The sequence below is a fragment of the Vanessa tameamea genome, chromosome 16 (assembly GCF_037043105.1).
Source record: "Vanessa tameamea isolate UH-Manoa-2023 chromosome 16, ilVanTame1 primary haplotype, whole genome shotgun sequence".
Classification (NCBI taxonomy): Eukaryota; Metazoa; Arthropoda; class Insecta; order Lepidoptera; family Nymphalidae; genus Vanessa; species Vanessa tameamea.
In genome coordinates, this window is record NC_087324.1 from 8,461,907 (window position 1) to 8,484,355 (window position 22,449).

Sequence of the window (22,449 nt, forward strand, 5' to 3'; positions counted from 1 at the left end):
TAACTTTTATCACTTTTCTTTAAATTTGTTATGTTGGCTATACTGTTTAACGCAGTTGGCTAGTGTTGTTTTTAGCGCTAACGCTAAACTAAAGCGCAAATCTAAAACTTAACGCGCTAAATGTATCATTTATTTAAAAAAATAATTGTTAATTATATGTAGTGAAATTAACTAATGATCAATTCATTTAGACTAATATTCGATTCGCCACCTGGCCGGTGGGCTACTAGCCTTACTGATATTATCACGAGCATTAAATTTGCTATAAAATGTACTATAAAAAATGTATATATATACATAGTTGTTCAAAGGTAATGAGCTATTGATTTTCAGGTATATAGCACAAAAATAATGTGGGTATTTTGACTGCACACTAATATTCTCTATATAGATGAACACGTGCGCTTAGTAGAACAACATGAAAGGTAGAAAATTAAACCTAACGAAGTGGGTAGGTAGGTTTATTCTTTTTTTAATAAAATTGGTAAGATTCTGGCATATGCCACTTGAAATTACATTGTGTTAAAAATAGGGTATTTAATCAAAGATAACTTCTACGATTTTTTATGTTTCATATATAATTCTTAAATATGTCTATATGTCGACATTAAGACATGTGGAATTCTATACTTTAGTTTTTTATAATAGTATTCTGGTTTATGTTTTTAGTATCTACATAAATATTAAATAGTTTAATAATTGATACATTAATGTTATATATTCTGGTGTTTTGTTTAAAATAAACACAATAGTAGTGAGGTTTTAGCATCATTTATTTATTTTAATGTAATTGTATAACATCGACACATTGCCATTCAACATACGAATGTATTTTACAAATAAAATTAAGTTTTTTATTTACAAAATTTACTCTCATTCTGATAAATCTACATATTAGATGATTAAATTATTTTAAGCATGCTCCTGAGCAATATTGAGGTATTACTCTATGATAAACTATTGATTTATGTGCAACAACAACACATTCAAAACATCTATGAAATTGATAGACTAAACGTTATAAATATTATTTATACTATGTAATAAATCAATATAATATTAGAAACTTATTTATATAAGACGTAATTCAGGTATTCTGACCATGTTGTTGTCGTACTAACCTACAACAAATTTAAAATCATATTCAAGACTAGAATTTCTAAGCCCCTGTATAAAATGTTACCTACAGATAATAAATAGAAAAAATTGGACAGAGCGAGATGTTAACAAGTTATATCAAATCATGATACCTAAAAATAACAAAAGATAATCTATTAAACTTATCAATACCATATATTTTTAAAGATCAGTCTAACATTCGATAATTTACACCTTTATTCTAATTTTCTTTTGAGTTAAGGCTACGGCCTGTCCTTATATTGTAATAAGGCCCTGCCAGATCATTCTCTTAATTCATATTTCAAGTTAAATTAGCTTAATAGATAAAAAAATGACTTATAAAAGTGCGTAAAATTCCAAAAAATCCATTCGAGTTTAAAACTTAATTCTCACTGACACAACCCAGTGTCTGTTTGTGCAAAGCTATAACATATAAGCATCTAAGTTATTATTATGTGAATATAATTCAAATATAATAAATAATTTTAGCTAATGAAAAAAAAAAATCAATGGTTTTGGATAAGATGTTTTGTAATAATTGTTTTCATAAATTGATGTAGGAACAATAATTATGATAGTAATTCTATCTAAAACAAAAAAGACGCTTGTATTTTGAATCTGTATGGAAATTACGATTATGAGGTTTTCATACTATTTTAAAATTAATTATATTCATTTCCATTATTTCATAAGCATAATTAAGAATAAAACGTGAAACAGAAAAACCGAAACAAGTTAAGTTTGCGGGCTTAGCATTCCAGAAGCACACATAACATTTTACGATGGCACTGTTCAGTGTTCATATACAACAATCAGTAAATTTCTAATACAAATAACATCTACTTTATCTACATTTGCTAAATCGAAAGTCTTAATTATTTGGTGTAAAGATCCGTCTTAACCTAGTATAATAATTAAAATTGCAATTATTTTTTCTGTATAGTTTATAAATCGCTGCAACAGCACGAACTTTTATATCACACTTTTACCAATTACAAGTAATCATACCAGTACATAAGCGTTTTAAAACAGGAGATCAATTCGATTTATCATAGATATATAGTAGATAGTATAAGTTAACGTGCAAGTTATAATATCGTGATTATAGGCTGATTATATTATGTAAGTACGAAATGTTGAAAACGTGCTGTTTTTTGAAATTTATAAAGTGTGTAATGTTCCTTAATTTCTTTTAAATAAATGCTGGTGAAATGCGAATGCCTGAACAGTATGATTTATGTGATTGATTTTGATTCGGAGGCAAGTAATTAATATTTACTTAAATTTTATAAATTTAATGATGACTCCACATTTGTATCTATTCATTATATTTTTTACAAGTAAAATTAAAACACTTAGTTAATTTCAGCGAAATTCGTACTGTGAATCATTGGAAGTATCGAAGCAGAGGAACTTTTATGAAAAGACAAGGATATGTTGCGCCGGTTGTTTTACTACAGTGGGGGAACTAAAAAATTTTCTTCAAATTTTCAACTAAACGAAAAATGTGTGTGCCAATTATTGTAAATTGAAAGAGTTTGAAAAAAAAAAGTTTGAACGTCGTTTTTCATCGTAATTTTAACGTATTCTTGTAGTATTGAAAATTAAACAGCTAATTGTACAACCAACAACGTATTTCAAGATGCCACAAATACTATTTTACGAATGAATTCGGATTTTATAAGCATATGTTCGATATCATATTGTGACAAGATAGTGTCAATGTTGATTTCAATTTATGATCTTCATCGGAAATACTTAAGAGCAGAGACAAGAAGGAATTTTTCAATGAAGAGGTCAGAATCTAATGCGGCGATGTGCGCCGCGCGACCAACTAGTGCGCTGGCCGTGTGCGGGAGAGCGTGTTGCACGTCATAGCGCACTACGGACACAGACGAAGCTCGAGCCGCTAGCGGAGACACCATGTTATGTACCTGGGAAAATTATTAAACATGTTTAATTTTTAACGCGTAAACGATGTTACTTATAAGGACGATACTTATATAACTTAAAATGTATTTATTATTTCTTGATTTCTTATTATTAAAAAGGTATACCATTTCCCTGTAAGCCTGTCCTAATAACGACGTGTCTTTAGCAGCTGCTTTACAAAGTTCTAGCCTCGCTGAGTGCAATGGTACGTATCTGTCCTGTCCTGAACCACACAACAAAATGTGTTTGAACTGATGCAGTTGACTACGTTCGCTCAGACGGTACAGGAAAGATCGTCTAGGATCAGAAGCATCACGGAGAGAAAGCTGAAGCAAAGAGCCAGATTTCTTCCACTTTTGCATGAACCACATGCCTGAAAACGTTTAAGAAAATGTGTAATGTGTTCAATAAATTAAAAAACATTATAAAAGCAAAAAAGTCCAACAATGATTATATGATGAAACAACAAAATTTTACTTGCCTGCATTAACAAGCCCGCTGGAATTATACAGTGTCCCTAAATGTGGTCCACTAAGCGAGAGGAAAGTGTGTAATTTCCCCAAGAATGGTTTCATTTGTGGCCTCGCTAACGCCGATCTTATAATGATAGTGCCCAGGGAATGTCCCACGAAACTTATCCTAGCTGGGTCACTTGAATTTTGTATATGAGTCATAATTTCTTGGACCAACCTTGAATACAATTAATATAAATAAATTATCCTTGCTTATACATGTCACTGGTATCATAACTAAACAATGCGAACCTGTCCGTCATAGTGTCAAAATCCGAGAAAGTATCTCCTTGATTTCTTTCAGACATGAGGAAATCTAATCTGGCTCCTGGTAAGCCTAATTCCAAGTATGTTTTGACCAAGCGTAAATCAGCGGCGTTACCATCCAATCCATGAACGCATATAATGAGATGAAGACCTGGAATTAAATATAAAAAATAAGCTTAAATAAATTTTACAATATCATCATATCATAACAAGATCAGAAGTTGTTTTTAAAAAAATAAAATACCTTCCGGATTAAACATTCTATATTCATCGCTTATATGGAAATAGGGCAAAGAGTTTTCAACTGGAGGAAAGTCAGAATATATTGCTCCTGGATACTTGACACTTTGTCGAAATTCTTCTCTACATTTTACAAACAGTCGTTCCGATTCTGCTAAGCCAAATATGCTAATAAAATTGCTTTGTCGTTGTTCTGAAACAGTAAAATATGATATTACGTATAAAATTCCACATGTTTATTACAAAATATCCAGTAAAAGTAAACATTTGTTAGCATATTAGCATCCTACCTTTACCATTTTCATTTCTGCTAGCTAATTCACCAGTACTTTGACTTTTATTTAGTGTACTAGCCGAAGGTGTGGCAGTGGCATTCATGGATTGGTGGGGTCTTAACTTTCGCCTTTCTAAAATTCCTGGATTAATAGCCATGGGTTAGTTTTATTTAACGCTCAAGCATGAGGTTTTAGCCAAATAAACAAAATAATTATTATATATACCTTCGCAAACGTGATATAAAGGATTATCTAGTTGCAGTGTTGTAGGTTGTCCAGTTTTTCTACTTTTTGAGGGAGTCGAAGATTTACTACTTTGTCGGCTCTGCAACGGGGACTTTGACGGTGGATCCTTGAGTTATAAATTTAAATAAAAAAAGTTATTCAGTCAATTGTTATTTATAAAATGATAAAAATAGATAAATAATTATATTTATTATTGTTACCTTAAATTCGTCAGGTGGTGGTGGAGCATCTCTAAACTGTTGTGGTGGCGGCAAGTGTTCGTAATCATTCTCACCACTGAAATGGCTTAAGTCTATTTCTGATTTTGCTTTTCCATGGTATTTTTGAGCAGCTATGGCGGGACCACCGCTGGTTTTATGACTTTTACAAGAGCGATCTACTGTCAGGCTTAGAATTTCTGCAGCTATTAGTTTTTCCGTATATTCTATCCTATCTCTAAGTTTAACTTTATTCATTGAATTTGACTTTTCAGCAGTAGCAGGTTGCGCAGGCTTTTCAACCTTCGTTGCTATTTCTTTTCGAATATAAGGATGTAAGTTATCGCTGACTGTTTGAGACTTTTTAACAGTTCCTTCATTAGAACTTTTAACTATGGAACTATATGTATTTCCCTGAATGGCACTAAATGAATTATGTCTTTGATTTATTTTACCAACATTAGAATCAGAATATTGATAGCAACTTGCTGTACAAGTATCGGAATTACAACCTGCATCAATTCCTTCATTGTGCATCATCTTATTATATTCACATTGGCTGTCCGTACAAATAGAATCGCTACAAATTGTACATTCTTCACAAACTTCCTTATCACAGCATTCAATCTTTTCAGTTGAACTACTTTGAACAGCTTTTACTGCAAGTTTAAGTAAACGCTCACGAAGTTGCTCACCATTAAGAATGGTTCTTTTGAAATCACTTATTTTTTCACCCTGTTTTTTTCTTGTTTCGTCAGTATTATCGTATTTTTTATCAGGAATTTTCGAAACACTTGCGCTACTCGCAGGAGGGTAATTTTGATTCAATTGACAACTACCATTATCTGGCGAAGATGGACCTGAACTCCTACCACTCGAAACCCAGCCACTTTGTTCACTCAAACTTGACGTAGAACTTCTACTTAGTTTATCTTCTTTATTAAGAAAACTATCCGGTGGCAAAATTTTAAAATCTTTATCAGTAATATCTAATGGAGGAGATTCAAAAGCCGGTGGTGGGGCTAAATTTGGCAATGACTCAGATCCGAATGTAGTATTTAGATTATGCTCCTCTATAATAGATGCAGCACTTCTACAATGTCTTAATTCCGATCCATGATCCAAACTATATGGAACGCTTGTTGATGATTCTAATCTTTTAAGCTCAAACGGTATGCTTTCATTACTAGAAGAAGAAGCAGCTTCTGACATAAGCTGAGACATTTTTTCCGATGCTTTATGTTTGGAACGCTTTTCTGGTTTTCCACTAGATCTTCCACTTTTAGGCGTAGCTCCTCCTGATTTAGGGGTAGCTCTACCTGACTTTGGAGTTGCAAGCCCAGATCTTGGAGTTATACCACCGGACTTTGGAGTTCCCTTGCCTGACTTTGGGGTACTTCTCTCCGATTTAGGTGTACTACGGTCTGATTTTGGTGTCTGCCGATCGGTCTTACTATCCCTTGATTTAATTGAATGATGACTGCTCAATGAATCTCGACTTGAATTCATTTTAGTGCTTTCTTTACCATTCGAGTTAAGTTTAGACTCTTTAGATCGACTCTTCTTATGCCTCACGGAAGGCAAACTAGAATGAGGTGTCGATGGAGGTGTTTTTGAATAAGTTGACTTCGATGTTCCATCACTACTTCTATCTAAAGTCATTACAAACCCACTATCATCACTACTCTTGCTAGATTTCTTCTGGTAGTTTTGTATTAAACTACCAGTATTAAAGTCATAACTCCAGTCACCTTTCTGTAGATAATAGTTTAGCTCGTGTCTCAATTGATTACGGGTTGCTTCAATATCCATCTGTTGGCTATCATTCATATTTTGTTGAAAAACATGTGTAGAGTTAGATCTATGAACGTGTTTATTAGAAACTAAGTTACTTTGATCAGTCCCTTGTGTTTTTCCACTAACTGGAGGATAAGAATTACGAGGAGGCAACATAGGACGGGGCAAATTTACACTATAACCTCTTTGAAATTCTAATGGATTGCGAATAACGTTATTCGCTGGCATATTACCCTGATTACCGAAAGCGTAACCATATATTTGGTTAGCATTTCCTTTAATTGTACCGTCGTACTTAAATCCTACGTCATGAAACACGTCATTGTTTCCATGAACATTAGAGTTACAAGGATTCTTATATTTTTCTCTAAATTCATTTATATTTCTCCTGTAGTCATCACCTTTAGATCCACAACGCGTCGTCGTGCTAGTTGGATAAGATGTAGTAGTAACACTTCTAGGAAGAGTTGTGGGTTTTATAGGTTGCGGCGGTTTGTACGTCTTTTGATAATTAACTGATACATTAGAACTATTTTTAACATTCTTTGTTAATGGTTGTACACTTAAAGGTGCCATTTGAGAAACTCTTAATTGGTCTAAAGATTTGCTATGCCTTGCTGGCAGGGTGCTGACACCACTTGTTATTTCATGCTTTTGAACAAAAACTTGATCTGGATCGGATCTGTCTTTGCCTAGCTGGGAAACATTTACATTGCTTTTTGTAGCATTTATGTCCAATAATGTTGAAGCTGAGTATCTAGACATTTGTTGGCCTTGCTGAATCGGGCATGAAGCAAACACATTGTTAGGCGGCAATTGAATTTCACTTATTTGATTATTCTGTACAATATACCTGTTTCTTCCTGTTAATTCTAATTGCTTGTTATGCGGTTTGCTCATTTCCACAACGTTTTGTTTAACCAAAGTTCGCTTTGGTGAACCTCTAGCGGATTTCTGAGGGGCTAAAGTTAATGTTGCTTGCACTACACTTGTACTTGCTTTAGGGCTATTGAACTGAGGCTCAAGCACATCTATTATAGTTTTGGGTAGTGTAAGGGTTACTCTCGAAGCTTCTGATGAAGGTCTTCTAGAGTCCATCATTGAACTAATACTGCAAGCACAGTCTTCTCCAGTTGCTTCCGAACATAGGAAGGGATCTGAAATATATCATTCGTGAAAATATTGATAAGCATTGACAATTGTAATAATATTATTTCAACTACTCACCACTACCAGACTTGTTTGCGCTAGAATTCAAAAATGAACGTCTTCTAGCAAATTCAGCGGTGTCTTGATACCTACGTATTCAAAATAAATAAATATTTATTAATTGTCATTTAAGTCAATAAATCCTTTCTCAGGTTTTCGCTCTTTCTACTTCTCGTACAAGTTAATTTACATTATGTATAATAATGTAATTACAGGGAGCATACAATGCAGATCTATGGTAAGTATTTATATATGTATGTGTACAGACAGTGTTGTGTATATATATGTGTTTTGTATGCATCATTTGAAACTTAATTTAAAATATTAAAAATTATCATACATTCGAAGATTATAAAATTAAATATTGACCTCAATTAATTATTAAAATGTTTTTTTTTTTTAATTTTAAAAGCTTTTCATGTCATATGTCAAATTGTGTAGTTTACATAATTAAGTGTGTTTACATTCATATGATTGCATATCGTATATTTTTATTTATTTTGATTGCTTTTGATCAAGGCCGAAAATAAAAATGGCAAAAGAAATAAGTCTATTTTGAAATATAATACCTGTCTTCAAATATGATAGGCATGATATGCGGGTCACCATCAAGCGCTATGCAGTGTACGGGTAGCGGAGGCAGTAACGCGAGGTAGCGTGATCGTCTAACCGCTTCTCCCACACTTTGATACGACTGATAGTTGCTGTCATAGCAACCAGCAAGCGAATGCCGAGGGTTGTCTAGCACGAAGAAGCATTCTGAGAATCGTTTGATTCTGAAAAGTAAAATGGTTAAAAGTTAATAATTATCTATCACCTACAATAAACAACAATTATATTGTTAGAGAAAGTCATCTTTAGGCAAATTAAATAATAATAAACTTAATTCAATTACGTTCTTACAAGCTGTATTGTTGTCATTCATATTACATGATTAAATTAAATGTAATGAAGAACTCGTGAGATACTCAGTAGTTGCTATTGTTGTTAATTAATTATAATAATATAATACTTTATTCTATTAATACGAATAAAATAAATTAGATATTTAATTAAATTTATCTTTCATAATACATTGCATATTCGATTTTTTTTCGTTTTAACATCTATGAGTACATTAATATATTGTATAGAATATAAAAAAGCATGTATGCTTTTAACATAAGCTATGTCTATGTAGGAAAATTAAATAAAGAAAAATCTATTTAATAGAGCTCTATATATTTCTTTGTTGCTATTTAACACATGATACCTTAATGCATGATGTCTTGCGGCGAGGGCGTGGTGCACGTGCGGCCGGTCGGAAGTGTGATGCAAAAAAGCGCGCCATCTGAGCGTCACCTCTGCACAGAGTCTTGCGATGTCGTGTGCAGCTCCCATGGCCCATTCTTCTTCTTCACCAGCTTCAGATTTCTGTGCAAAAGAACATTTAGCGCTTTTCGATATATATATATATATATATATATATATAACGCTTTAAGGATTGTTCCGATGCAAATCTAAAGTTATCTTAACATTACTGATAAATAGCCCACCTTGCCTAAATCACTTAAGTCTTTTATTCTCTGCGCAACTTCACCAACAATAGAATTAGATGACGATTCTTCAGGAGTCAGCAATACTCCGGTTGAACCACATACACTCAATGCGCTCTGCAAACCTTCAAGCGACCCAAGCAGAATACCGCAAACCTCAGCATGAACTTGTCTGAAAACATGTTTAAATCGCATTTCCTTACAAATGCCATAAACTGTAAAGCCTTACAAATTATGTCAAGTATCTAATTAATTACAAAAATAAAAATATTATAAAATAACAAGACTAAGAATTCTAAAAGAACATATAGGTACTTTACTAAATCAACTTAAATACGTATATAAAAGTTATGGATTATAAGTAACTATAATGTTCAAATGAAGTACCTGGCATGTGCTATTTTGCTAGAGTTTCCGCCGGCACACTTGCCGCTGGATCCGAAAAGAATGTTCTCTAAGCTTCCCGAAGCGTTAAAGTTAGATCCTGCACTTTTCATCAATTTCCCCCATTGTTTGCTAGAACGAGGGGTGCTGGAATCAAAATGATATTTTGTTCTCATATTAAAACCGGCTTGACACATATTTATATTGACTATTTTATACTTGTCTTAAAACATTCGTATGATTATTTAAAGATTTCTAAAAGAAATAATGTTCCTATGACCTAATACTCCTAAGCTAGCAATTTTAATTGTCTAAACTACTACTATAGTTTGTTGATTCATCATTCACTATATGACTTAACAATTTAAAAAATAATATTTATCATGTTTTGCATTCCACGATGCTGATGATTACGAGGGTGGTAATTTTTATTAATGAGACCATTATGGAATATGGAAAAATTGGTCTACAATATTCTCATTTCTAAAAAAAAAAAAAAATTTTAATAATAAAATCTTTCTAATTATTATTAAAAAAAAATGCCTAGAATTAGCATTTCCAAATATAGTATCAATTTCCATATACTTACTTTATAATGAATCTTAGTAGGAAAATATATTATAATTTATATTTAGAGGACTTAAAAGATAATTTTTGTAATTAAATATATACTTAGTAAATGATTTATAGGCATATAAACAATTATGTAACAAGAAACATGTGCAATTACAATCTAGTACTTACCAGCTTTGTACGTAATGCATGATGCTTTTCCTAAATAAAGACATGTAACAAATGAATTTTGTTTTATCTGAGAAGAGTATACGTCAAATTTTATATAAAAAAATATGTGTCAAAAGAGTGCTCCTAGGTAGTGAAGTTATTGTAGTAGAAATCCACTTAACATTGTGCTCTACTGCAATGCGAGACTCGCTTCACGCTTTGCATACGTACAAATACATATATACCTAGAACTATATATACAGGTTTCTTTTGAGATTTACCTGCTTTTTGTTTCTTTTTTGTTATAAATTTACATATAAATTATCAGTCGTACAAATAAATTTAAAGTAAGTGCCGAATAATTAAGTATTCTTTTCTCTCTTTCTTTCATTATTAAATTGATATTCGAAAGATGAAGACAAAAAACAATTATAGCAATACAACACGTATTAGTAAGAGGTTAAGATGCTATGCTTGAAGAAAAAATCTTGGTTTTGTTTTGATTTTAATTATAATTGTAGTTTTTTAATTTATTAATATAGATGTTACGTATTTAAATCTTAAAATCAGTCCACATTTATTGCAATAAAATCTAATGTAACTTACTTGATATAAGGCTGATGTAGAGCTACTAAACTGGCGTGGATAGTAACGGAAACCGCGGATAAGTGGAAGTAGTCGAACAGCACTGGTAGGTGGTAGTGCAAGCCCTGGGAAGGCTGAAAATGCAGCTTCAAGACGCGACAGGATACAGGCGAGAGTGTATTCGATTGTGCACCCTCGCTGCACCACAACTCTACGCCGAGACTCCATTCCGCCCTTTCCAAAGACTCCTTTAGGTTACGGCTATCAACTGGAAGTTTAAATATACCCTAGAATGCTTATAATAATAGTTATCATGAAAATTGCGGATTTTCATATTTAATTTTAGTTCATAATTCATCTCAAGTGCAGTGGAGGAAAACATAGTAAGCAATCCTGCATATATCTAATGAAAGTCTACCACATGTAAATCCACTACCAGCACGCATTGGAGCAGTGTAGTGGAAAAAGTTGCAAACCTTTTCCTCAAAATAGAAGCCTTAGTTTAAGAGCGGGACATTTACTGATTATTATTTTACTTACATTAAGTCATAAAGTAAACTGAAAAGTAATCGATTATATTTTTGGGTTCAATATAATAATACCCTTTGACCTTGGCAGAAAAATAATTACCCTGAAGAACAAAAATTGTCGAATATTTTAAGGGCATTACTGTTTTTTCTTAATATTTTTTTTTAAATTGTGTATTGAAAATATACTAGGTATATACATACAAATTAGTAAGATTAAAACATATATTTCAAAAGCCAACTATTATGAGGTCGCTGATCTCTGGTGTATGTATGTTATTATTTCAAGAGATTTATCTAACAATGCCAATGAACTGAAAATCTTGGAATCTACGATGTGATTTCCTCGAGTGGTTTTAATTACATTGTCTCACGTAAACATTTGGGTTTCGAACACAGATATATAAAGAATTATGTACAACACTTCAAACTAGTCTGCAAATCGACCTAGAGGAGTATACTCCACCACCAGTAAAACTTAGAAATTAGGACATTTACTGCATATTGGGTCAGAGTCTTGGCAAACTTCCAACGATGTTATAAGTCGTCCTGGTTTTATCTCTTATTTGGTAATACTTTTCTGCTCCGGGCACTTAATATTTCGGAGTTAATTTTGTTTCTAAAGTGTTAATAGCTTGGATGCTTTGAACAAAGCAAGTTATATAAAATATAAATATCGAACTTTATTCCTCTTTTACTTAGGAATAAGGCATAGAAGAAGGTTTTTGTTAAAAATATATTTAATGTAGGTATTATATTACTTTAAGGTACTTAATAGCTGCCAAAATGTCTCAAAACTTTATTTCACATTAAACTCTATATATGAATTTTATTATTTTTGTTCGATATACGAAATTATATAAAAGGTCTGATGAACGATTCGATAAATTCTGCGCTGGAAATGGTTTATGTTTGCATAATATTTTAACGGTTCAACTTCAGTTAGTTTAACGCCGAAAGCGCATAAATTTAAAGCATGTTCGAGCCCTAATCCAAGAAGCTATGACGGCAAACTAGCGAACGACTTATCTCCATATAAACATAGGCCCGTTATATCATAATATTAAATAATGTTTTATATTGAATAACGTTGTCGCCTTATATATCTTATCGCCTGATGAAATAGCTAAAAAAAATAAAAGTAAGAGCCTGTAAATGTCCCACTGCTGGGCTAAGAACTCTTCTCTCTATGAGGCTTTGAGCTTATTCGGTTACGCTGCTCCAATTCGGGTCGGTACAAATATTCCATACCGTTTAAAAATATTTTGGACATGGTATTTATCGCTTTGATTATTTCATAAACGCATTTTCACAGAATAAAAAAGTCTTATAATTAGATCAGAATAAAGCAGTTAAAATAAAAGTAAATATTTTTGAACACACGGGTTTCAAAAGAAGTAAAAATACAGAGTAAGAACTACTCATATTGAATTTAAATGCAATTATTGTCTATGGTCGATGTTTAGTAAAACTTACCTAGTAGATGCGCTCTAAAATGCACGATGTCTCTCAATGTGACCTCTTCATTTCTATACATAATCTGGAAGGCTCGAGAAGCAGCGAGGCCTCCGATGAGAGATGCATTAGCAGCAGGCCTGCCGGTCCTTGCGGCGCCATTACCGCTCGACACCGTCGCCTCGATGTGTACCGGTACCTTAGGTGACACGCGTAGTCCCACACGTACTTGGTATAGTCTGCAAATTTTAAAATTGAAAATATTTCATCAAATATTTAAAAAAGGGCGTCTATTTACACTTAACGTGATTTGTGTTATAAATTGCTTCGGATACTTTCTATTATAAAATTATAAATAGATAAACGTTGCACTGAAATTCGTTATTCTTTAATCGACCATGAAAATAAGGTCTTATTGTGTCTTATTAAGGTTTCATAATAATAAGGATAATTTGCAATAAGTATAAATTTATTGCAGGACATGTCCTAAGTTCCCCGGATCACACAGTATATTTCATTTTTGGGTACGATAGCCAATAGCCGTATCATATTTTATCTTGAGTTATTTGTTTCCAAAAATCGAAATAAAAATAAAAAAAATATTTATATTAGAATTATTTGCAACTTAATATTATTTATAAAAATATCTACGTATTAACAAGACTTCGGATCCGTTTGAGCGATCACCATGAAATTTGGCAAATATATTGTAGCTCGCCACTAGATGGCGCAGCATATCAACTTCTACACCGTTCAAGCGATCGCCACGACAGTTAATTATTATTGATATTCGTGTAATTTGGGCATGAAGATTATTCGAGCGCAAGTCATATCGAATAATAGTTTAAAAACAGATTTAGATTATACACGCACGCACACTTAACATACAAATAAAAATAAGTTACTCCCTACTGTATGTAGGTATATATAAATCAGCACAGTGTAGAATGTTGGCAAGAATGCTAGCACAATTTCCCAGTTGTATTTTAATTACGATTTTCCGAGCAAAACCTGAACCAGACCCTCTATCACCAGATATGGTAATAAAAACGGACGTTATAAATTATTAAATTTGAAAATCTCCGAATAAAGAAAGATAAAGTCATTTTTTTAACCGACTCCAAAAAAAGGAGGAGGTTCTCGATTCGTCGTAACTTATTTTTTATTACGTCAATAGATTCGTAATTTGAATACTACCGAGATAAACTAAATGAAAGTCATAGTCCATTTCAATTGTTATCAGTAATCGTTTGTGCAAGTATTTATTGAAATAGTTACACCATCAACTTAACACTGAACATTTAAAATTAACAAATTATATAGGTAATATTCAAAAGTGAGAAGTCTTCAACGGTGTATAGTATCTTGCACTCAAGTGATATTTTATCGTCTAATAACAATACCGTGACAATACTTTAAGGGTCAGTATCAATGACCGTTGCTTTTGGTAATCAAAATTGAAAAATGAACAGACTTTACGTAGTCTTTTGTGTAACATATTATGCGTTTTTTGCGTAATATTTTTGTTGTTAGTTAAATCTAATGTTAAGCTTATGCCGATAAATATAATTCAAAAAATATATTTGAAGTCAAAGTTCTGAATAAAAATGTATCATTTCAGATAGCGTAATTAACAGTTCCAATATTCCTGAACGAGCGTAATAAATGCATATAAAATTATAGGCACATACTGTACTTACGTAGGTCGGATACGATCGATGTTTGAACTCACGTGTTGGAGATGTGGTTTTATATTTTAGTATTATATTTTTGTGTACACGCCATTAACGTGCTCACAGATTCTTAGAATTTTATTTATAATAACTGTAACGGGGTCTTATATATTTATACGAGAAATATATGTTTTATGTTATGTCGATATTTTTCTCGCATGTCGACTAAGAAAAAAAAACAGATATTATTTATCTCTGCAGAAATAAAAATGCTTGCTTTTGTGCGTATTCCATGCGTTCTCTGTTGTTAGTCGTCAAGGTTTGCGGCGTACCATTAAAGTACAAAAGAGATTTTTTTTTAAAAAGGTTTTCATTAAAACGCGTGCTGGTTATTACCTATTAGCACACGCAATGAAAAACTTTCATTATTACTAGATAATTGGAATACCTACTGTTTTGTTAAATACAAGTAGTTATACTGAAGTTTATAATTGATTAAACATACATAATATTGTAATATAGAAGAGGGTGGTGGCACCTCACACAAGTACTTGTCCTTACTAGTTTTCGTTTTCTATAACTGTTATATATTAAGTCCTATATATGTAATGCAAAAAAACATATTCTACACAGTTTCAAAAATAGAACCTTTAATTTAAACCGACATAAAAAAGAAAGAAGAAAGCTATCAATTTGATAGTTTTTGACGTACATCAATGCTTCGTCAAACGTTTGTCTTTAACGTTGAAACGCAAGATAAGCATTTGAAATTTCAAGTTTGCGAATTTGAATCTGGAATATTATGTTAAACCTGACGTGTTCAGCTATTAGGCCAATTCGGCTTGATATCTAAAAGTATATATTTATTTACCGTTAATTGATTTAGCACATGGTTCAATTTAAATTCAACAATACATAATTTCCGTAGGCTTAATATCTTCTATAAATATTAGAATCGAACTCTTATAGAAAAGTTTTCGTATCGTATGAAATTATATAATTAAGGGGTCAGGTGGTAGGCAGCCTTTGTTTTAAGTGAAGTTATTCCAAAATACAAATTTTGATATTTATAATTATTATCAGGATTGAAAAAGAATGTTAATAGGTAGGAAGAGTTTGTAAAATTCCGTACCAACTTATCATGGTATAATTTAAATAAAACTGGTAAAGACGGTAAAATTATGTATCATATTTCTCTAGGCCCTGATTCTGTCTAAATGCTCTTACGGCTTGCTACTTCTACTTAAACGGTATTCCGAGCCCCTGTCATATTTAAAAACGTAACGAGTTTAGATCTCGTTATGATCTCGTTATGAAATGCCGAAATTTCACGCCCTCATCATTCGAGCCATAAACATGCGGATTTAATTATTCATCATTTTTTTTATAATTAAATAGTTTTTAATTTGTTGTATAAATTAAAGTTTTTAATGTAATGTATGTTCCCCGAAGACACGAAGAGGTTACCGCTGGTTTTTTAGTGGGTATTCCGGGGTACCGGGGAGCACTCAGCGTCCTGGGCATCGGCGAGTCCTACATACCCTCCCCCTCTTCCACGTAGGAAAATACGTAACGCGTTTTCCAGCGAGATAAAAAACAAGGTTAAGTTAGACTAGCAAGTCGAGGACATCAGAGCCATTGCTGTGGTTATTTACTGATGGTAAAGTGGTCACTACCGCCCATGGAAACTGGCTCTGTGAAATATTAACCATTCCATACATCGACAATGCGAAAGCAACCTAGGCAACTAAGAGGTTATGTCCCTAGCGCCAGTAATTATACTGGGTCATTTAATCTTCATACCGAAGCACAACTATACTAAGTGGTCACATTTGCCGATAGAATATGTCATGAGTGGGTGATATGTGATATCTATAATTGGGCTTGTACAAAGTTGTGAAAATATAAAAATACGAATCTTTGCATGAAGATAACACAAAATATATGTGAGTTTCGTTTCGTCATAACAGCCTTTTAAATAAAAATAAACCTTACTCACACCCTTTTCATGAAATACTGTAAGAATGCGCGGTCCTCAAAAATTGCGTAGTGCTATTTCTTTTTATGTAGAGCGTCAAATGTTTGCGTCATGAAGTTTTTTGTTTTACTAATATAACTTATTAAAGTTTATCTCTGACAATTTGTATTTGCTCAGTCCACGGCACTGTAACGAGCCGAGTAACAATTTTAAGTTAACATATATAAATATATTAATACTGACCCAATATTATGATTGATCTCGTATGTACAATGTGAAAATATTGTGTTAAAAATCAAAATTTTTACGGCGTGAAGATTTGGAGACAGGCTGTGTAAGACAGATTGATATGTTATGATTTCGTATTTTCATCGTAATCACAAAGCCTAGGGGAAAATTTAACAAAAAACACATATTGTTTAAAGTTATTTGAACTGCTTCTTCGATAATAATAATATTTGATATATGAAATAATCAGCCAGTAAGAGATAAGATTCTAATAACATTAAGCAAATAAACATGAAACTAAATGATTCGTACATGCCGCAATAAATAATCCATTGCATAGCAGAGTTTTGGCACCAACCCAATCGCAGGTAAATTACTTCCGGGAGTAATCGTTTTGGTGGCAACGACAGATACATAATAAAGTTCTTTCAATAGTAGAATGCTAGTCTTGACTTTCGTTGTGTGCGACAAATATGTGTCTGTAGCGATCATATTACAAGGAACTTTAAACAACACAAACGCTACAGTATTTCTAGGAATCACTTAAGATTCAAAACTTCAGTCGAATCCTCATAATATATCGTTCCTGACAGGGAGAATTAGCTCCGTCGCATACGCGGTTAGAAAAGTCAGACAACTAACTGATACTGCTTGATTAGTATACTTTTATTACTTTCATAGTATTATGATATGGGGTAACGCTGCGGATATTGAAACAGTTTTCATAGTGAAAAAAGGAGCTGTTAGGTCTATTTATAATGTTATTATATTATGCTTTTTATCGTCATGAAATTATAATTAATGGAAACATTGAATTATTGATGATAATGAATTAATGTACAATTTGTTAAAAAAATATAAAATATTAAGTATATTAATTACAGGAGTGCTCTTAAAATGGGTGTAACGGCTTAGGGTTAATTTATGTGTGTGAGTGTTTTTATTCTACCATAACTTTTAAAGGCCTGGATAAATAAAGTTAGTTAGAACGAGTGTCAGACGGGGCAATCGTGTTATTTAATTTTTGGCATCCTTTAAATATTTTGTCTCCGCTTCATAAGTTCTTCTCAATATCTTAAAATGTGTGCAATTATTCAATATCTACAAATAACTAAATAAGTACCTCACTCCAGATGCTTCATTGCTGAAAAAAATGGCGTATTTGCTTGTTAAGGATATCAGAAATCAGAATGCCTTTTAACACGTATGAGGGTTCCAACACATTAAGATCCCGTCAAGACACATTGTTTCACAAATTCCACCCGCAATGTAAGTCTTGTCTACCTTTTTTAGGGCTATATCCTGGTGTGAAGGTAAATAGCCCCGCGAATTTATAGGCTCAGAAGATATAACACCTTGAATTCCATTACCAGAGTAAATCATTATATATATTTCATGTAGTTAGGAATACAGGTCTGGAATTAAAAATGTAAACAAAACTTGTGTGTAATAAATAAATGAGAAATAAATAATAAATATAATGCTAATGTACCATTGCACATGTATTAGCCAATTATCTACTATTATACCTAAAGAAAAAAATACGGATGAAAACATGACCTGAAATTTTTCATGCTGCTTACAATTATTTTATTTCGTATAATGTGTTCATAAAATATATTTTTTTGTATTAGAATATCTCTTGTATTACCTATTTATCTCACAAAATTGTATCCATCGTAAATCTGAAACTCATTAATAACCTATCAATCATTTCGCATTTATCTGCCATTTATATAAAAGATTAGCTGTCCGTCCCGGTTCCACATTGGTAGAATAGGAGTCTATACAAAACGTCTAAATTGAAGGATAAGCAATTACGCGGTTCTACGAAAAACATATCTCCAAAGTTTTATCACAAGCGGATGATTAGTTTAGAAATGCAGAGGGTGAAAAACAAATACAAAAACATGAATTATTATTTATTAAGAAAATAATAAATAATTACAATACATTTTAAAATAATAATGTATAATATTAATAATTCACTATTGTTTTTTGCTAACAGATGATTCGTAACAAATCAGAGGTCGTTTATCTTTCAATCTAAACTAAATATTTGAAAGCGTACGTCGACAAGTATTGCGAATACGTTGCCAGCCTAATATATAAAGTTCAGTGAGCCAGCGTTCGTTGGCACCTGCCAGTAGCTAAACAGTTGGCTGATGTGTAAATCATATATTTACGTTAGTAGTTTTGCTATGGATTATTTCACTAAGTCGATTTCTTGCGAATCTGCTCTATATTTATCCTACATTTTATACAATATCTGCATATACATATATATATTTGTATGACTTAGATATAGATTACGCTTAATGTAAATTATATGTAATAACATTTTCTATTGAAAGAGTATAAATTAAAAAAGTCACCGTTCAGTATTGCAATTTTTTAATAAATGTTATTTGTAATTTTTGTCATACTTGTATTTCGTGGGTTCGAAATTCAACCAATTTTTTTTCGACTATTTGGTAAATATTCAATAATATACGTTTCATTCTCCTCTTCTTGAAAATATTGAAATGTACTCTGATTACTGTACGTGTATTAATGTAGCCACATATTAAACAGTAATGATTATTAAATACTTTTTTTTTAATTTTCACAACCAGTCTTGAAGATAGATTACAAAAATGTACTCTTAATATTAATCTTTAATGTAATGATATAATACGTAGAAAAATTGTTAATAACTAAATGAAAGGAACAATGTGGGTTACTTTCATGTACTTTTTTACGAAAATAGTTTATTAGTTAAGATTTAATACAATTAAAAAAAAACACAAGGCTGTATAATGACAAACTCTTGTCTATCCGAAATAAGGTAAACGAAACAATTTGCCTACTTTGTGATAACGGCAATACTTACTATATTATGTAATTTCAATATTTATATTCTATATTTAATATTTTGTATTTATATAAACTCAAAAGTTTTATTCCTTTGAATGTAGCATCTTTAATTTCAAATAAATGATAAGTTTTCCGGCTTCTCTGTGGTATATGATTATGTAATACAGTAAGTCTCGGTTCCGAAACAATAGCGATATTTGTCGATAGCACATGTACTCTAATACACTCGAAACAAACCTTTCAAGAATTACATTTTGTGCAAACACGAAATAACATTGTTAACGTTGAGTTTTCATTGCACTATAAATATTGTGGAAATACCTACAAATAAATCATAAAACTTTATGTGACTTATACACGTCATTATATTTTCTAAATTCGAATCTCGTTGGGTTCTATAAAAGTAAATCAAAGTCATATTTGAGTTTACAAATTAAATGCTACAATCAAGATGTTTCATATGATTCATTTTATGTATAATTTAATAGATGATTACAAGTTGGTTTAAAAATAATAGGCACACTATGCCTTAACAACATTGGTGTGTATATATATACTTACAATTTATGTTTAATTTAAAAATGTAAGGTCGTATTAAAATCTGAAGTAAAACGTTTTATTAATGTTACGTGTCCAGTCAACGTCATGCCTTAATTTTACTATTTCCGTTAGGCTTTTTCTTTAACTTTTACTTTATTACCATACTCTACAATGTTCAGTAGCTATTTATAAGACCTAAGTACTAATTACTATACTATTTTAGTAACCAATCGTTGACGCTAATTTATATTATTTATACTATAAATTTACTTTAGTAAATAGTTGCAAATCTTAATAAATTGGTGGTACGGCTTCGTGCAAACCTGCCTGTATTCTATTGCGCCCATGGACACCTGCAACACCGGGGGGCAACGGTAAAGAAAAATACCACTTAAAGTGTTCTCCTCAAGAGGAAGCCCTTTGTCTAGTTGTTGAATATAAACAAGCTTTATCACATTATCTTATATTTACTGAAATATTTTTTAATATTCAAATCTAATATGTATTTGATACAAGAATTAATTTAACTTAAAAACGTAATTACATACGTATTCGTGGGTCCATTCTTGCAAGAATTTAAATTACTTCTATTCTACTGGTTGAGCTGAAATTTTGTACACTTGGTACTGGTGACTACACAAATTAAAAGATTATTTGTCAAGACTTAGTGGAGACGTAATAAAGGTTTGTTTATGAACAAACTTTTATTACTATTATTTTATTACATTTTAATTTATGCTAACGTTTAGCACGTAGTAAGTCAATGGAACTGGAACGTGTTTATAATCTTGGCAGTTGTTATCTAGAACCCTGCTACTAAACTATCAAGGCTTGATGATCTGATTAAAAAGTGGCTCTCGTGAGTACATCTCGTCTCGACCTGTATAATGATTCAAGTATTATTACACTTTAATACGCCTATGGTGCCAGTATTCAGCGGATATCGCGATATAAATCGGAAAAGATTACACAGTTTTAGTACCTTTTCCGTTCGTTGTGTTGTTTTATAGGAAAAAATCTTAAAATTTTTTTGGTAGATTAAGATGAATCGCAGTAAAGTACGGATCGTTCATTTATAATTTTTATCATAAAAATGTTCTAATGACAACCGATTAAGAAAACATACATACCTATAATTAAAATTAAATGTCAACACCATTACATATAAATTTGTGAAATAAAAAAAAATGTGGATTAGTTTTTTTAATAACTATATTATTGTTAAAATATACGGTATTTTATGTTAAGGTCACATGTGCATATGCCAATTCCAGCCACTGGAGTAAAGACAAATAAATTCGTATATCGATATGTAAATCTATGGTTTATCTTCTGTCTTTCCATCGGAGTATAGAAAGTGCATCGCAGGTACTTATATTTTGGATCAAACTTGAATATGTTTAAGAAAGTTCTTTGTTTTGTAACGTATATTTACATAAATTTAAAACTCTGAAAGCATTATGGTAATACTATATGGTATGGTAATGATAACAAAATTCATACTTATTCCTGTTTTCAAAAATGTTACCATGTCGGATAAAAAAAAACGAATTATTTTTCGCTTTCGTACAGAATATAGATTATATATCTATTAAATAAAAGCTTAAATAGAACTATTTTTATTTAAGTTCTGTCTTTCTCATTTCAAAATTCCAGAAAGTTTTCATATTTAAAATAAAAATATTAAAAAATATATATATTTCGTTATTATATATCCACAGGAACATTGTCCGTCCGTTTGGTGTAAATTTTCGATTTTTTGGTCTTATGATATTTTTCTCAGCTTGCAATTTTTTATTACCAGTCAGCAACAAAATTCCAATTTTATTTCGATGTTATTTTATTACTGGATTATTATTTGAAAATTAAAAATAGAAGCTATCTTACTTAAGTATTATATTTATAAGATTATAATATAATATTTTTGATTTCAGGTGCCGCTGACAATTTTGCTTGATAAATCAAATTTATTAAGGTTAGATGCACGGAACCACCGTGTAAATTGAATTCGCGTAAATTGAAGTGAGAGTTATATTGCGGAAGAGTTTCCCAGATTTATAATATTGAAAATATAACCGTTCAATTTTATACAAAATTCAATAAAAAAATTTAATATAAATGTTATATTAGTGTAAAACTTTTATATACTTTCATCATTGCACTTTTAAATA

The 22,449-nt window shown here is 31.5% G+C and overlaps 2 protein-coding genes across 5 annotated transcripts in view; one reads left to right on the forward strand and one right to left on the reverse strand.

The window, feature by feature from the left end:
* The window catches only part of Pdi (Protein disulfide isomerase), a 340,404-nt gene that overhangs the window by 70,949 nt on the left and 247,006 nt on the right, over positions 1-22,449 (forward strand). The window lies entirely within an intron of this gene.
* Positions 756-22,449, reverse strand: part of LOC113402937 (uncharacterized) — a 31,433-nt gene continuing 9,739 nt past the window's right edge. The window contains exons 2-17 of one of the 4 annotated variants that reach the window (XM_064217242.1): positions 13,025-13,242; positions 11,043-11,289; positions 10,458-10,487; positions 9,717-9,860; positions 9,330-9,501; positions 9,047-9,207; positions 8,364-8,570; positions 7,813-7,883; positions 4,792-7,742; positions 4,571-4,670; positions 4,361-4,486; positions 4,075-4,263; positions 3,816-3,981; positions 3,533-3,741; positions 3,177-3,424; positions 756-3,053 (exon numbers count right to left, since the gene is read on the reverse strand). In XM_064217242.1, coding sequence (XP_064073312.1) covers positions 2,865-3,053; positions 3,177-3,424; positions 3,533-3,741; positions 3,816-3,981; positions 4,075-4,263; positions 4,361-4,486; positions 4,571-4,670; positions 4,792-7,742; positions 7,813-7,883; positions 8,364-8,570; positions 9,047-9,207; positions 9,330-9,501; positions 9,717-9,860; positions 10,458-10,487; positions 11,043-11,289; positions 13,025-13,242 — 5,428 coding nt within the window. In that variant the 3' untranslated portion in view covers positions 756-2,864. Of the gene's footprint in view, positions 3,054-3,176; positions 3,425-3,532; positions 3,742-3,815; positions 3,982-4,074; positions 4,264-4,360; positions 4,487-4,570; positions 4,698-4,791; positions 7,743-7,812; positions 7,884-8,363; positions 8,571-9,046; positions 9,208-9,329; positions 9,502-9,716; positions 9,861-10,457; positions 10,488-11,042; positions 11,290-13,024; positions 13,243-22,449 lie in introns of all 4 variants that reach the window. The other 3 variants (XM_026643307.2, XM_026643308.2, XM_026643310.2) reach the window with 3 other exon arrangements.